The sequence below is a fragment of the Poromitra crassiceps genome (assembly GCF_964638095.1).
Source record: "Poromitra crassiceps genome assembly, chromosome: 18".
Lineage (NCBI taxonomy): Eukaryota > Metazoa > Chordata > Actinopteri > Beryciformes > Melamphaidae > Poromitra > Poromitra crassiceps.
In genome coordinates, this window is record NC_139636.1 from 24,356,922 (window position 1) to 24,374,825 (window position 17,904).

Sequence of the window (17,904 nt, forward strand, 5' to 3'; positions counted from 1 at the left end):
ACCAGTAATGACATTTTTATTCAGTTGCATTTTATTACATTTTCACAGATAAAACAATGGTCATTTTAGAACAAATATAACATGGGAAAAAAAACATACATAAGACTTGGAACAGAAATCGACTAAGAAACAACGTAAGAGTATAAAGGAATACAAGTACTGACACAGATACACAGTATTTCCGTTTAGCACCATGTAACTGTTGTAATAGATTACACAATGACAAGTCTTCTATACTTAAGTGCAGGATTAACATGGTAATTTCATAAACACTAATCACAGACACCGAGCATATTAGACATGCCTTATTGTAGCAATGTACATGTCATGTGACTGAGATACAGTATTTACTCGACAAGCAAAATACCACTACCACCAAAGCTTTACACTGATCATTGAGGGGCATAGTGTACTGCTGGCTAATAGTTGGCAAGAGGTGAAAAGACACCCCCCCCCCCCTCTCTCCTATGGTCACTGCTGGTGAAAACTCTAGCCACTGGAGTCACACAGTGCTAAAGTCTAAATACAATCACTCCATTACAGTCACTCATACTGTCAAAATGTTATGGAATCATTTTTCCTATAACAGTTGGTACAGTAATTCTGATTCAAATAAATTCATCCTATATCCAATACATAACAGACCAACTCAACCTGGGTTAGAAAAGCCTATAGTTAAGCAGATGCATTGCATGGGGAACCATTGAGCTTCCTTCATTGTTTTTCTGCACAAAAATAGATCACATGCCTGCTGTGGCGCACACAGACTATAGGTTGGACTACGAAACATAAAATCTCGTCCCCTATACTAAATCTAACAGCCCAATTGTACATTACGTTGGTGAATGTGTACATGCCAGGGGTCAGTCAGGTCCACTGTATCAAGCAATGCATGGCTACAATAAATCACAAGCTATAAATATTTATGTACAATAATCATATTGTGATATTAAAAAATATATTCCCCGTGCAGGACAGTATGCAAAAATAACTTATAAAAATGTCTTTCATTGAGCAAAATAGTTTCATACAAGGATTCTTTTCAAGAAACAATGGCACTAATGTATATTTCCTTGCTTAAAAATAGTTAAATATCCCAATTGAAGGATTCATCAGGTATTTCACAATTTCATCAAAATAGACAGAAATCAGTATGGGCAAAGTACCTTGTACTTCAAATATAATTAAATATATACGTTATTTCATCACTATTCACAATGATGATGTTTTTCATGTTCATTCTCCTAAATCAGGCTTATAACAGATAAATAAGCCTCTAAAATTCACAATGATTACAAAGATAGTGGTAGTGGGACACATTGAAATACCAGCATCTGTAGCGCCAAATACTCAAAGGTTTAGTTGTAAGCCTATTATAATTTCGAAGAGGAAAACGTCTTTTCAAACATGTGAGAGATGACAGAGCTGAAACTGTACTACGACCTAAACTTGGAAAACAAATATTTCAATCTTCTTTATCAAAATATGATACTGATAACACAGACGTGACACTGTCTGAATGTATAAGGACAAAACAAAAATGTGTTCAGTCTTTTGAAACCTACTGCAAATATCCTATGGCTGACTGTTGAGCACAAGACGACAAAACAACATACAAGCGACAAAAACAACATACAAGTAATAAAACAACCATCAAATGGAGACACTAAATGCTACTAAGGAAAGTGCTTTACAGTGTGTGAGGTGAAATGTTAGACTGTTGAGGAGGGTTTGATGAACCACATCTTTTTCCTTATCAATGAGAGAAGCTCCTCCTTCTTTTCCTATGTGGGTTGTGTATAAATGTGTCGGTGGGATCGGGGCTGCTGGGATGCGTGTGCTGCTCCTAGGACACACTGGAGCAGCGGATGCTGGGAGAGCCCATCTGTGTCAGCACCTTGTCAAGCCACTGCAAAGGGCCGTTGAGGTGCAGCTCGATCCAGCAGGGGGTGCTGGTCACCGTCTGACGTCTGCAGAGGGGGGAAGATACAGCATGTCATTACTGTGACAATACATCATGGCCCCACAAATTTAATATTGCTTGCTGACAAATGTTATTCTATTACATATAACCTCATTGCATTTTTTTTTATTCTGGCACTGTATAAATGCTGGCTACTCTGTATTTGGTAATACTTGATTTGGATAGTCAAATGTTGATAGTCAGCTAAGTATTAGATGTACGGTAAGTAAAAAAGGCTATGTTCAAGAAAATGCCACTTGACTCTTTGGTGCATCTCCCCAGACTATGTAAACCTAACCCTGACATTAGCCTAACCCCAACCCCATTTTTAAACCCTAAACCCAACCCTAACCCGACACTATTTCTAACATTAACCTCAACCCAAACCTTAAACCTAGCGCAGACAGTGAACATCTATAGACTACTTTTCACAAAATGACATGTATTATTCACGTGTGTATGTGAGTATCAACAATTGGACAATCCAAATAAACCCAATATGACCCAGTGTGTTCTAGTATTTTTCATTGAATTGGCACCACCAATGGGGTGCATAATGAAGCCAAATTGACAGGCTGTTTCTAAAATCATTTAAATCTCTGCCAGCAATGTTTTCTTTCTCCAAGGTATTTGGTGGCAGAAACATAACACGGACGACTCACAGTCCAGTGGGAATCCCCCATGTACAGGGTGTCTGAATGTGTTCACCTCCCACTCCGTCCCCCCACACCCCTGCATGCCTCCTGCATTCTTCCTCCGTTACTCAACTCTCTCTGCAGCCGTCCCCCTGCTGCACCCTCCCCCATCATCTTCCTCTCTCTCCCTCTCCAGGCCGCCTGTGCACAATGCCCTTTCACTCGTTGTCCTCTTTCACCCCAAAATTGGATTTAATTGTCCTTCTGGCCATAAACACCAAAGCCCCCTCACCCACTCTGACCAAACTTGAGGTCCGCAGCTCAATGAAGCCACGTTCCCCACCATCTTTACTGCAGTGCAGCAGCCCAACTTCCACAAACACATCCACAGCAGCCAACTACTCCTCAACGTCAGTGAAAAGTACTTATCCATTTGATTCAAAGTCATGTTTATGTCTTGATATATAACCCAATACCGGAGTGTCTCAATATGTTCACACCAGTGATGTCTCTGTATTTACTCTACCGACTACCAGTGCCGAGGGTGAAGCCACTGTCTTGTCACGGAACAAAGGGAGGGTCCAACCCTGGAGAAGTTCAACCAGGCTGGGGCAAAGACAAAGTATATTGCCTGTGTGTGTAAACATGCCAGCATGTTAAGGCGGGTGGCGTTATCCTACCTTGGAAATGTGAAAATGCGCTATCAAACAGGCTATGGGCATACATAGGTGTGTTTAAGTATGGATAAAGAAATAAAGGTAAACGTATGAAGAAAAGGATAAGAAAAAGCTGAGCAGAGTTAAAACAGTGGATAGGGATGTTTGGAAAGACAGAATCTAAAGTGAGAAGATGTGGTGTAGGTGTGAGGAAGGTAGAGTGGGTGTCTGGTGTCATCAGAGCCAGGCTGTAAGTAGCTCCACATGCTGTGGTGTCTGCAGAATGACAGCTTCTCTCAGGAGGAGAGCCCTGGGCAGAGAAGGGCAAGTTCACCGAGGGCTCACTTCAGACCCCCTGCCTCTGCCACCCCCGCCCAGGGGACTACTGAGGCCTGACAGCTTGCCTCAACATCCACTCTGTTTATCCAAGGAGTGTGAGACAGCAAGAGGCTCTAAGCATACTACTTATTGAGTCAGGCAAGGTCCACTTCAACTATTTGGCTCTCAGTCCTGAGCCAAGAACAGTGGAAATGTATGTGGTCATTCCTAAAAGCCTGCTAAATGACCAGCAGCTTGCATACATAACCAAGAAAGCTGATACTGCAAGCTTAATTTAACACTTGGAGAAGGATACTTTTTTGCAAATGTTGCTACAAAACAGAAAAAGAACATGTTTTATTGGATGTTTAGGGCTTTTCTCTGTCTTGCTTTCTGATGAACACAGCAAGCTGTGTATTTACAGTATGTGACTTGACACACCAAAATAGCCTCTAGATCAGTGGTTCTCAAACTCTTTTGGCTTCAGTACCCCCTTTCCCTGATTTCTGAATCCAAGTACCCCCTTTACCCATCTACAACATTTTGCTTAGAAAACTGCAAGATAAAACTATTACAGTTACAGTTACAGTACTTTATTGTCACTTCATGGTACAAGTATCACGAGCGAAATTCTGCTTGGTTCGCTCTCAGAGTCGGAGAGCAAAACCGGGTCGCCATTGAACAGCGCTAGCATATAATGTAATGCAGTGGGGAACCGTCAGGGCCCTCTAGGCCCTCTGTGAGGGCCTAACATGTTCTTAAAAAATAAAATTTAAAAAGTAATTTTATTATATTAATTCATAAATTGACAATCATCATCTAAACAAACAGTTTGATTTGGACTGTGAAGGGTTAACTGAATGAAGCCCTTTGTGTGACCCTATTAGAATTGTGCACAGTTGTTGGGAAGAATAGCAGAGCTCTCTGGTTGGCGTTCCCTCTACTAAATTCACAGAGGGTTGTTGTAATGCATTCACCGTGAGGATATTTTTCGAGTGACAGTAAAATTGACCAATCATATCATCCCTGGCATGCTGAGGGTTGACTGTATGACAGATTCCGCCCTCTGTGTGGTCATGTGACTTGCAACAAGTCCAGACAGAGTCAAGACACTCCAGGGGCGGGGCAGAATTCACCATCTAGGCGCGCGCAGTCTGTTTGTTTTTGAGGAAGTCAGCGTCACAGCCACGCATGGAAGCAATGCATTTCCCAGATTAATTAACATTGAATGAAAAGTTGGCTTGGTTGGGAAGGAAAGGGAAGGCCCACACCAGCTCTGATTTAGTTCAGCAAACTAAAACGAGAGGCATTACTTCACCACCACCAGCAATTATGCTCGTGGATGGATAACTGGATCAAGCTTTTTTTATTTTATTTAACCTTTATTTATACAGGTGAATCACCTTGAGACCTAGATCTCATTTTCAAGTGCGACCTGTTCAAGCAGCATCCAGACAGAAAGTTACAGTAACAAAAGTTGACAGACAGTATGACAACAGTATACAGTACCAGTACAGACAGACAAGCTTAAACAGAAGCTGTTCGGCTGGGACTACTGTCTCCTTTTCGGAGCGGAGACTTTGGCTATAAAGCACAGACATCAAATCGTAAGTTATTTAAACTTATAGGCTAGACCGGCCGCTGAGCCTGTGCCAATTAAACTGTAGGCTATATATGCTATATATATACAGCGCGCTGCTGCTGATGTGTGTGTGTATGTGTGTGTGTGTGTGTGTGTGTGTGTGTGCACGTGCATGCGTGCGTAATTATTATTGTTTTCAGACAGTATTGTTGTCATAGGATAGGACACAAGCCAAGATGGTAATTCGCTTTTTTTCCCCGATGGAACGGGGGGGGGGGGGGTTCAGAGGGCCCAGGTGTGAGAGGCAGGGTTCGCTACTGAATGAATGATAACCAAGCTTTTGAAGAATATAGCATTACAAACTAAGAATTGGAGTGAAAGAGTTCTGCTCCTCCTGAGCAGATTTATTTTTTACGTTTCATTCATTTTCATGATTTAGTCTTACATTTTTCTATTTTCCCCTTCCCCTCAAGTACCCCCTGTAGTACCTCCACGTACCCCAGTTTGGGAACCACTGCCCTAGATGATTTATATCATTTTTACCTTTAAACTGGTCAGGAAATATAAGCACATAGTCAGTCAAAAACATACCATTTTGTGAAGTTTAAATGTATCAAATAAGTTAAAATAACCATATTGCCTTTATCTAGTTGCCATAAGCAGTTGAATTTGTTTAAGAAATATTCATTTACCTGTACTCCGCTCCCCAACCTTTGACAAAACTCATGCGAATGGTGCACATCCTCGTGAGCTGGTAGACTGCCTCAAAGCCTTGGTTGACTGACTGGGCCAGCAGGGCAGCAAACTCCTGGTTGTTAAAGATCTTCAGATTGCAGCCTTGAAAAACAACAACAGATCCACATTTCAGATTACTATGTCAAAATAATGTCAGCACAAATGGGTCAATGGCACTCAATAATACGGCACATGTGTTTGTTTGTACATGGGTGTATCCTTTCGTGCTGACCTGGAGGGATTTTGCAGACGGTGGCAGGATGCCAGCCATAGCGCTGGTTGCAGTTGGGACTCTGGACAAAGATGGCGCTGTCACTGAGACACTCGGCAAACACCTCTCCCCCGATGTAGTACAGCCTCACGCCCCGTCCTGCAGGGAGGAGAGAGAACAGTCCAGCTCAGTGCATTCATTTCCAGCTGCTGTATATGTTAAGTGCAAATACAAAAAGGCAGATTAGATCTAGGGTCCATATGATCCCTATGAAGTAAAAGCAGTTACCTATGTGTCTGCGTGTGAGCTCCACCGCGGAGTTGCGGTTGACGTTGGACAGCAAGCCCAGGCAGAAACGTTCAGAGTTGGAGGGATCTGTGAATCCATCCACTGTGAGTGACGGCTGTGAGGCGTGGAAGGTCTCGCCTACCCGTTGGTTCAGCTCATAATAGGAGATGGAACACCAGAAGGCAGACTCGCAGTATGTCACAGGCTGCAAGTCTGAGGGAGCGAGGGGGTAATGTAGAATGTTGAATGTAGCTTTCAACAGAGATGAAAGCTACATTGAGGTCTTTGAAAAGGGAATTAAGAAGTTCATGAAAACAGGTAATCTGGTCTGTGGACAAACAATCAGTTGACTGTGACGATGCACAACGCTGATAAGAGCTCTCTTTGAACCTTTTTCCATTGGCTCTTTCCCATGACCCACATGGCTCCAGCCAGGAATGGGGAAGACATGTGACATGTGCCTATTTATTTTTTTCCAAACAATGACCCCCCCTGGTGGCTTTCCACATAGATAGAATAACCAGGCAACAGGATATTATTATTATTACATTACCTGGAGCTGTCTGTAGCTGGCCCTGCCACAGGACGACGATAGGCCATAGACAAAGAGTCCATTCATACCATACTTCCTCTGTTACTGCCCCAAGGCTAAGCCTCCCAGACCCAGTCCACTGGCTCACCTGTCCCTCCCTCTCGCTCCTTTTCCCTTTCACTCACACTCTGCTGACGCACTCGCAGACCCACTCACCCCTGGCTAAATACGTAGTGCGTGGACTTCATGTGAACAACACCATGGCTAGACATCAGCGATGTTGTTGTTGCCCGTTCATCTATTCAGTGAGCATCATCACCACCATGCCGGTGAGCTGTAATGTCCTTCAGTAGAGCAGAGAAATCAGCAGAGTGAGGTTCTGCAGAGAACATAATATACACAGAGGGTATATGTCCAGGCGAGGGAGAATGATCCATTTGCAGGAGGTATTTATAGCGACGGCAAGGTCATCAGGTACAGCCCAGGGCAGGAAAAGGGCATGATAAAGGATTGATCTTGTGTTCTTACTATAACATCTATATACCGGTAATCACACCATCATTATTATTTTTAATATTATTTTGGGAGCATGTTGCTTTTATTAGACAGCTAAAAGTAGAGAGAGACAGGAAAGACTGACGAAGAGAGAGGGCGGATAACAAGCAAAAAAGGTCCCAGGTCGGGTTTTACCACGACGCTGCCTAAATTCAGTTCCAAGTTAAATGTACCGTCATGGCTTCCCACCATACGAGTGAGTGTGCAGCATAAATCCTATACTCTCCTGGTAGGTAAAGCTGCTTTTTGCTTACCAATGGTACTGCTTGCTGGTGAGACAGGATCGGGCGACAGGCTGGGTGAACCTTGAAATAGAAGAGAAATAGACGATTGGCTTGTTGTGGCGTAATTAGAACAGGACCAGCTTGTGATGCGTGTACAATACATTCCTGTGTGTCTTACTTGTGTCCATGCTGTTGTTGAGCTGGTGGTCACTTGTCTCTCCATCTTCACTAAGATACCCAGGTGGAGGAGTTTCTGAAACACACACACACACAAAGACATAAAAGGCACGCACGCACACATGCACGCACACACACACACACACTCCCTCTAACATCAGTAGACCACAGATTGGCCATTCTTTACACTCGGCACAAACCTTGCTGAGGCAAGTTGATAATACCCATTAAGTGCTAGCTATGGTTTGTGGTAACAAGGGGGTGTTTTAATGATCTTTCATGTTTTCTCTTGTTGCCGAACCCGGAACAGGCCGACCAAGAAACATCTCAGGTGCTTACTGACTGACTGACTGACTCTCCATTGTTGAAACACACATGTGTGAGTGCTGAGCAGCAGCTGCAGAAGAAACATAGCGTTGTGAGACATTTGATTTGAGCATTGAAAAGTGGGCATGCCGGGGATGAGGAACTGAGACAGGGAGTGCTGCACTGCAGTGCCTACCAAGCCAAGAGGGAGACACAGCAGTCCGCTAAAGAATTGATTTTACCGGACAGATCTGAAACTTACCAATCATGTTTCAATAACAGTCTGCACTGCACCCAGCCCTAGGGCAGGGAACCGGTGCGCGGTTCTCCCCGGGCATACGTAAATAGCGATATTCCTGGAATGTGAGTTAGAACCAGCCAATTACATTGCATCTACATTAAATGAAGATATTCCAATATATTTTTTATTTTTGCATGCTTATTTGTTAGATTAACATTTATAACATTTTTTTGCATCCATGCTAGAAATGTTAGCCTATGTAGCCATGTTGCAACTTGCAAGCATTCTTGGAATTTTCTTCTAGCACAGATTGACGAGTAATTCTCTTGTTGTATAAAAGCAATAATACACTTGACGTTCTTAACTGTGATGGTGATTCAGTGCACTACGTCTTACCTATTGCATCACTGTCACACTCCTCAGAATCAGAATCACTTTTGTTGCCACAGTATGCAAGAATACATGAGGAATTTGTCTTAGTGTCATTATGCAGTGTATCGGTCATGTCAATATTGAGAGATAAAGAAATAGGAAAAACAACAAAAAGACATAACCACAGTACACAGCGCTTTCTGGTATTATTGTTAGAATAAACAATTTCCTAGAAGGCTAGGATATATATATTATATGCATAGCTCATAAAAACCAAACATCCAAATATTTGTTCATGGGATTAACATAAACCTTTTTCTTTTTTATGATGCAACCATTTTTGCATTTCGGTTATGCAACCAATCAGTACTGTGTAGAGAGCAGAAAGTGATGTGATTGTTTTTGTCCATATTCTGCTTTATCTAAATATTCATTTAGGCCACCACACACTGAATGGTCGAACATGAGAAAATGTACTTGTGCACATCCTTAGTTCTGTGTTGAGAATTAGCGGTAGGGTTTCTCTCACCAGGTATATAGTTACTCTGAGGCTCAATGCCAGCTGGGAAGTTGGTGTTTTCAGGGATGTAATGGCTATAGTCATCCAGCGGGGGAAACTCTGTGGGGATATCTGTGTGCCGTGGTACGAGGACTGGAGGCAAAACTGGAGACACACAGACAATCATTAAGGTCAAGCTCAGTTATGGCAAAAGCATATTTTGAGTAAATCAACTGGAGTCATGTGACAAACTACTGCACTCACTTGGGGTCTCCACTCTCTGGTAGTGGTATGGGTTGACACACACTTCATCCTTCTTGGTGTGGAAGGCGTACTCACAGAGGTCGAGCGCCCTCAGCTCATGGTGGGACTGCAGGTCTGGCCACCGCCACAAGCGGCAGTAGATCACATGAGGAAGACCTTTTCTGTGGGAGACCTGTAGACGGCCATCCAGAGACCTGAGGGAGACCACCAACACGACAATTATGGTACATGCAGATCAAGACTACTTTGCTTTGCGTGACTTGCGTTGCTTCACTCCATCAAAAGTTATCGCTTGTAGGAAATTCATTGGGTGTATTTTTGGGACAAGCATCTGAGCAAACTCAAAGTTTGTTTAACATCATGTGTTGATGGAGACCCATTTTGTATGTTATCATTTTCTTTATTTCAATTTGCCCAAATAGCTATAATTCATGGCAGGTAATGTCATTTTATTTTTAGTCAGCTGGTTCCAGACTCCTGAATTGCATGACGGTCCTGCCCACTCTTCAGATTTGGTTGAGCGAGAGTTTTGTGCTACTCTAGTCACTGGCATGTTCTAGCTCAGAGAAACATTTGAGCCCAATCAGCTCCTTTGTGGGCGAGAATGAAGTTTGAACCACGGTCCCCTTAACGAGCATACATTTGCCTTTTTTTTTGTTTTTTCTTCTTTTTTTGGACGAAAACGACCATCATTCTAGTTGGTAAATACGGCCAGCATCGGTGTAACTGAAAATAACTTCAGAGGGGTCAGATACGTCAGTAGACGTTAACTAGTGATTGGTTAGGGGAAAGCAATTCTCCCTACACAGAAAACGGCTAACGTGAAGAAGGCAATCTCAGGCATTCAGTCTGAATATCAAGCTAATATTTTAGGCTACCTCCAGTAACTTAACAGGAAGAACAATCCCCAGGCTTTTGCTCAAATGTGATGCCGCATGCACCGTCATGCTAATCTGTGTTTGTGTAACATCACATCTTTTCTACTGGAGTTTGGAGGCGAACTGTTCACCTTATGAAATCACTTGTGATGTGTAACTACCTTTAGAGTGGAGTCACACTTGACAGAGAAGAGGAAGAGATGTTTTGAAATGATTGCTGTGGTATAACTGGCTCAAAGGAGCAGAAAGTTGTGCTGGTGTTCTGATCTACGACATATGTTCATATTCATGCATGATGCATCGGTGATTTCCATTAAGGAAGATCAACCTTAACAGAGGAGCAGAACACACCAAGGTATTTTTTTCACCTCAGACCAGTTAAAAATGCTGTCCCCCAAAAAGCTAACATAATGTTTGCTTTTTTCATTCAGCGTATTAGCATAACTATGAAAGAGAGTATTCTATGCCAAGCCTTTCCCACATAGGGGCACCAGTCAGGCCAGGGCAACATTAGCTTACATGTGAACCATCCTCAAATGCAAACACCACATGCCAACTAGAAGCTCATTTGGAATACAAACAAAAGTAGGCCTAAATGCTAGGCCCAAAATCTACTTAAATGGGTGTTGCTAAATATTCCAATGGAAAAGGTCTTTATAGTGAAGCAATGGTTAAGACAGGCCAAATGATGTTAACCATGATATGATGCAGACCTACTGAAAAGTAGCTAACACTGCTGTGACTGTATATATGGCCCATCTAAAGAGAGTGATGAAAGCTCAACATAACCCATTTTCCACATGGCTGATGTGGCGTGAGGTGCAGGAGCGAACCAAGCCAGTGCCATGAAAGTCAAATAACCACACCTAACTAAAAAAAGGTCAAGGAAAGGCTGCCCTGGTCCCTTGATACCAGGGCATACCCCCCCCCCCCCCCAGTTAACTAAAATGTTTTTTCCACACTCAGTTTTGACACACACACACACACACACACACACACACACACACACACACACACACACACACCCCCTAAACAGCATGGTGGTGATGATAACTCTATCCCAGCTGAACTCCACAACAGTTCAGCTCATTGTTGAACTGTCAGACAAGCAGAACATATGGTTCTCATTCCTCACCATGGCTTGGCCTTCCCCGGAATTACACCAATTATTTAACTTACACTACTCAACCAGGGACACCATTACCGCGATTAAATGCATTCTTACTGCATTTTCAGCCCTACCTCCTCCTCCGCCTACCATCATTATATGTTGGAAGCTTCTGCTACAGTAGTCTGCACTCTGCAGGCTTTAAGCCCCAGACACACCGGGAAAACTAGAAAGGACGAGCAGCAACTGGCCGGTGGCGGTGTGCGCCTCATGGCAAAATTTAAACGGGATCAAAAGTGTCTCTCGCCATTCACCACCATTCAGATTTTTTTCAGACGCTGGTGCATGTAGGCCCCCGTCCGGAAGGGGAGAGACTTCAAACTTGATGTCGTATCCAAGTTCATTAGATCCATGTCGCCTGCAATAAACTTAAAAGATTGCTCAAATCTTAGATTCTGTAGGCGGCTTTAGGCGCATCCACGCAAACAATCAGAGTTTTACTCTCTGCTGCAGCACACAGTCGCATTGAAGTGGAATCCTCTCATCCACTGAGAGAAACTACAAACTGCACTGCAGTCAGCGAGGGCATCCAAGCAGCACATTGCACCTGGAGCAACTCCTGAGTAAGACAGAGATGATCCTTATCAAGTAGGGGTGGGGGAAAAAATGGATACACCATAGTATCGCGATATTTTGCCTGACGATATTGTATCGATATTTGGACGCCAAGTATCGATATTGGGGGGAAAAAAACAAAAAAACATTTGCAGGCCATGCCAGGCCACCGGGCTACTATAAACTTTAGTTCCAAGGCCAGCACTAAACAAACGGTAGCACATTTTCATTTTGTTTTAACAGTAACAGTTACAGTAACGATATCGCAATACTATCGACTGAGGTATGACTGAAGTATCGTTTTAGTATCGTATCGTGGGCATCTGGTGATTCCCACCCCTATTATCAAGGAGTTTGCTTCCAGAGTCTGTACAGAATGGAGCCCATATACAACAATGTGTGGATGGAAGCTGAAAAAAAGCAGAGTACTAGTCTAGCAGTAATATCACCAATATTGTCCACTTTCTCCTGGCTATACTGTAGTATGGTTTGCTCAGAGGTAGTGATGCTGATGATGACAAACAACATTGAGTACCTTCAAATGCAGAGAACTTCTTTCTCCCTCTGCCACATTAGAGGTGATGACAGTATAGATAGAGCATTATATGCAGTCGGTCTGTGTGGGAAGTGGGAACGCCCACAAAATATGACTATGGCTGGTGCACGGGTGGGGTAACCCCCCCCCCCCCCCCCCCATATATCTCAATGGGCTGACTCACCAAAGGACGGTGTTGCGGCTCTACACTGCAGGATTGGGGATTCTACGCAGGTACATAGACGTCTGTTCAGATGTGCGTTTACTAACTATGCTGAATGGGGAGAACGGGAGGATTTACCCCACCCAGCCAGCTACCCCAGCGTCTATGACGAGACATCGACTCAGCCTATAGTAGTCTCAGAATGACTATGCATCCCCCACAGATAGCAAGGCAGCCGTTACTCTGTAAACCCTACTACTACAGCCTCTGGCCCCACTGGAATTAGACCACAAACTAAACAGTGGCCCACGCCCTCTCTTGGGCCCGGAGCACATTCCCAAGTACTGAGCAACAACCTTTCAATGTAGGTTGCCACCCATGTTCAGACTGCTATACACACATATACACACCGTGATGGGAGTCTCTCTCTCATTAGCAATTAGGCCTACAAGCTGTCTGAATTGTGTCTCCCTTGAATAATTAAAACCACTACAGATGCAGGATCTTTGAAGATCTAAGGCAGTGGTTCTCAAAGTGGGGTCCGGGGACACCCAGGGGGCCTTTGAGTGGGTTCCAGCAGGGGGTCCCCCAAAAAGCGTAATAATTCATTTTCACTAGAATTCCAACCAAAATTAACATAACAATGTATGACTATTTTGGTCATGGGTTTCATACACTTTTTGTAAAATATCAAAGTGTGACGATGCCTTACCGGCACTGTCCGCTCAGTTTACAGTGAGCTACAGTCTTGAAGTTAGTTAGTATCGCCATAGAATGGAGGGTAATGGTACAGCTGTTAAAAATCTGCCAAAACACACATCTCACGGTGCCAAAATACATGTTGTGCTTCGGGTACTCCCCACACGATGAAATATTAATCCAAAACGCACATAATCTGTCTTTTTGGAAGGAAAAGAGGTAGCCGGCACTATTTTCCAAACATGGCCGCCGACCTATTTTCCTTCCAAAAAGAGATTATGTGCATTTTGGATTAATATTTCGTCGTGTGGTGAGTACCCGAAGCACAACATGTATTTTGGTGCCATGAGATGTGGATTTTGAATAGCTGTACCATTAGCCTCCATTCCATGGCGATACTAACTTCACGACTGTGGCTCACTGTAAACTGAGTGGACAGTGCCAGTAAGGCATGATGGTGTATCTTGGTTATGTGGGGGGGATGTGGCAAATGAGCAAAACTCCCGAAAAAGTGGAGTATCCCTTTAAGGGTACTGGTATTCATAATGGGATCATCATTTTTTCAACGATACGCAGTCCTGGCCAGGAGAGTGGGAGGGTCATCATCACAAAAGCTAAAATCTTGGCACAAAATCAAATGGGTGTCTGTGGTCTAACCACTGATCTCAGGAGTAACTGGGCAGTGTATTCAAGCACTGACTGCACATTCGCAGGTCTGAGATATGGGTCTGTCTTCTTGTTTTATGCAGTAGCCGGGGGGGGGGTAAACTAACAAGGAGGAAGAGACCGGCAATGATGCACAGTAAGAAAAGGCATTTGGTCAAACGTTCAAGCACATTTCTTCAGAACAAAGAATATGTGCATGATGCAGCACAAACACTCCTGCACAGCAACTGCAAAATAAAATAAAATAAATAAATACTTTTCAGACAATCGCTATTGGTGTTAGATAGCTATCCCATCTGGGGAATCCCACAGAAAGCATTCATTCCAGCATTCCACACTCTAGTCTAAACATCGTCCCAGGCCAGCCCTCTGAGAGTCACAGCTCTAACATGACTTCATTCAACCACTCGCGTGAACTGTAGACATACAACATTACATTACAGTACAGTACTGTGTGGTTGTAGACCCACCACAGCTAACAACGCAGCACAAGCAGGGGCGTTTCTAGGAAGTGGCCAGGGGTGGCACTGCACCCCCCTTGAAATCTGATTGGCCAATGGCCACCCCAAAATCAAAACCCTGAGGGTGCTGGTGTCCGTGACTGACATTACTGTGTTTCAGAGGCTGTAGTGGGCTCATTTTTAAAGCTAGAGTGAAGATACTGCCATCATATTAAACTAGAAGACCATAAAGCATGCATTAGTTCCAACCATGTCATGCTAGCTTGTTGGGAAGGGGGCTAAATAATGTTTTAAATTTTGGCTCAATTTTGGCGAGGGAAAAACTGGCATGGCCATTTTCAAAGGGGTCCCTTGACCTCTCACCTCAAAATAATGGCTCATTTCCACCACATATAATAACAGCACAGTACGGCTCTACTCTTGCTTGGCCTTACTCGTCTCGACCTGATAGACTGTTTGCTTCCACCACAAGTTTATTTGCCTCCGCCCACAACTGGTCGTCATAGTGACCGCATATCTGCCCTCCGCCCATAGCGACCGCATATCTGCCCTCCGCCCTCCATTTGTATAGCAATGAAATTAAATGAACAAATGGAAATTTTAACAAACCAAACAAACAAATGAAATCCCTTGGTTGTATGTTGAATGCAGGAGAGGACATGACTTTAGCCGGTGTGACTTTGGTGCTCAGTCAGTACTAGTCACTGTGACCATACCAGGAAGTAGGCTATAACGTATAACGTTTAAATTAAATCCATACACGGAACTGTTAAACTGGTTATGAAATAATGGTCCCTCTATATGACCTACATGGGCAAATGACACCATCGACCAGGAGAATGGATATCAATTTGTTGTTATTTACATGCATGCGCTGCGCGATCGACGGGGGTTACGCTACGGGGAGAAGGGAAGCCACCAGCCCGGCGGCCACTCACCAGGAAAAGCCGCGGCTCCGCTAAACCCCCGCCTCCATCCTAACGGAGCAAGACGTAACACACAACTACAAGGGCTTCCCGAGCAGATGACTTTTCTCTCTCAAAACAATTGAAAACCACTGTCATGTTAAGGCTGAGCAAGGAGATCGATTTTATTTCATCAGAGCCGAAGGCAGCAACACAAAACACTGATGGAAATAACAGAAGAGAAGGTAAGTCCCACTAAACTGGTATCCAGACCAGCATTGACAGTATTATATCCAGACACAGTAGACACGATTCTGCGACTGACTGACCAATCAGTCGTCTGCAGTGTTTTCACGTCACCGTATGATAGCAGCTGGAACCTCGACAGAGCAGGGACTAAAACTAGCACGACTCAACCCGGGTTGTCTCGGTTTTTGACCGTTGATTGTACAAAAAAGCGAGTCAAGCCGGGCAGGGCCGCGCTAATATCAGCGGTGGAAATGGGACATAACTGAATGAATGACTGTGCAGAGCTGCACCACAAATTCATATTCTATGTTCCCAGCTTTCAGATTATGTGTCCCACTTATATGTGACATATACTGTTGACCTGCTATCTCACCCTAAAGATCTGCTGCCCTCCCTAAAAGACAAAAAAAAACTGTGTCTGGTAGGGAGGGGTGAAGTAGAATATGGCCATGCTAGAGGCGACACCATCAAGACATTTAACCCCCCCCCCCCCTTGAAGGATCACATGTAAAAAAAAAAATCCTTTGCTGCATGTCATCCCCTCTCTCTCCCCACCTTTCCTGTCTATCTGAATGGACTGCATTTATATAATGCAGAATTTTGAATTCAAAGTCAGAATTATGACTCAGAGCGTCCTCGTGGCTCACCTGGTAGCACACAAATGAATGACGGAGACTCTGTCCTTCGCGCGGCCGACGCGGGTTCGAATCCGACCCGGGGGCCTTTGCTGCATCATTCTCATCAATTATGAGAATAAATGCAGAATTTTGAATTCAAAGTCAGAATTATGACTCGGAATTCAGAATTCAGAACTCAGAAACCTGTCTACGGCACATCCTTCCTAAACTCAGTGCCACCCTTGCTCGAGTCTGTACCCCACCTGGGCCACCCCAGTCGACCTGACACGTCACTGCAGAGGAAGAAACGTGCTTGTTTGACATCAATTTACGTCACTTTGATGCACAGTACTGTGGGTCTACCAGTCATATCAACTCGATATAACCTGGCTAGTGATGCAAAAAGGAAGAGAAGCTAGCTATAGTATGACATAACAGGCGAAGTACCGTTAGGTGGATAAAATGACAGGCACAGAGGAGCCGCACTACGCTCAAGGAGCTTTTCATTAGCCACCATGTTACTGTGACACCACTCAACCACCCATACGTCGCTATTAGCTATTTGAACAAAAGAAGAGCTGAAATGCAGGCTAAGTTATCACCCATAAACGAACGTTATTTTCAACATGTTGTCGGAAACATGGTTGTGGCAGCTAAAGTTAGCAAGCTGACCAACAACCGTCTGCTCAAACTCTCCTTGCCTCACTGGTGAATTTCACAGCTATGCAACGTTTACTAGCTAACGTTGTTTTAACAAGCTAACTTTGATTAACGTGACTACGCAAGCTAAGTTAACGTGAAAATATATGTGCTTGCTAACGTTAGCTATCTATCTATCTAGCGTTATTTGATTTCATTTAGCAACATTAGCTGGCTAACTGCGAGACAGCTCTGCGTGCTAGTAGTAATGGCGTTATAACGTTACGTTACCTGGGTATGGTTATGCATTTTGTGTTGATATTCTGTGTGGTAATGGCTTTTTCCAACTCATCCAACTGTCCCGTCTTTTTCAGCTTCTTCACCAGACTTTTGACAGCCTTCTCGCACCATTTCTCCTCCTGTCCGTTCTGCTCTCCCTTCTTCCAGCCAAGCAGCCTCTTCACGATTGGGGGAGTGAATGGTAATATAGACATTTTGATTTGATGCTTTTAAAACAACAGTACTCCCCCTTTTACCGTTCAAGAATTACAAAATCATACAATTATTTCTCTATAATAATAGACAAGTAAGTGAGCTAGCGGGCAGCAAAACTCCCAGAGAAACAAGGAGGCTCAACGGCGGCTTGCTCTGGCTCTGGGACTCGGAGCTCCTCCAGCAGCCAGCAGGTCTGTCTTCTGGGCCCGCCCCCTCCCTCCTCACCTCTCTCTCAGCCAGCTGGGCCAGAGAGTGGGATGCTGTCGTTGGACTGTCCACGAAAAAAGAGAGAGACTGAAAGTAATGTGTTAATTAA

At 43.9% G+C, this 17,904-nt stretch overlaps 1 protein-coding gene across 1 annotated transcript; it reads right to left on the reverse strand.

Moving 5' to 3' along the window:
- Positions 1-19: 19 nt before the first annotated feature.
- Positions 20-17,587, reverse strand: smad3b (SMAD family member 3b; the record flags this gene model as incomplete). The annotated part of the gene is made up of 9 exons (XM_083654964.1): positions 20-1,970; positions 5,847-5,991; positions 6,122-6,259; positions 6,389-6,601; positions 7,730-7,780; positions 7,878-7,952; positions 9,325-9,459; positions 9,559-9,752; positions 17,385-17,587. 9 exons carry the CDS (start codon positions 17,585-17,587, stop codon positions 1,847-1,849), a joined length of 1,278 nt encoding a protein of 425 aa, XP_083511090.1. The 3' UTR covers positions 20-1,846.
- Positions 17,588-17,904: the final 317 nt, after the last annotated feature.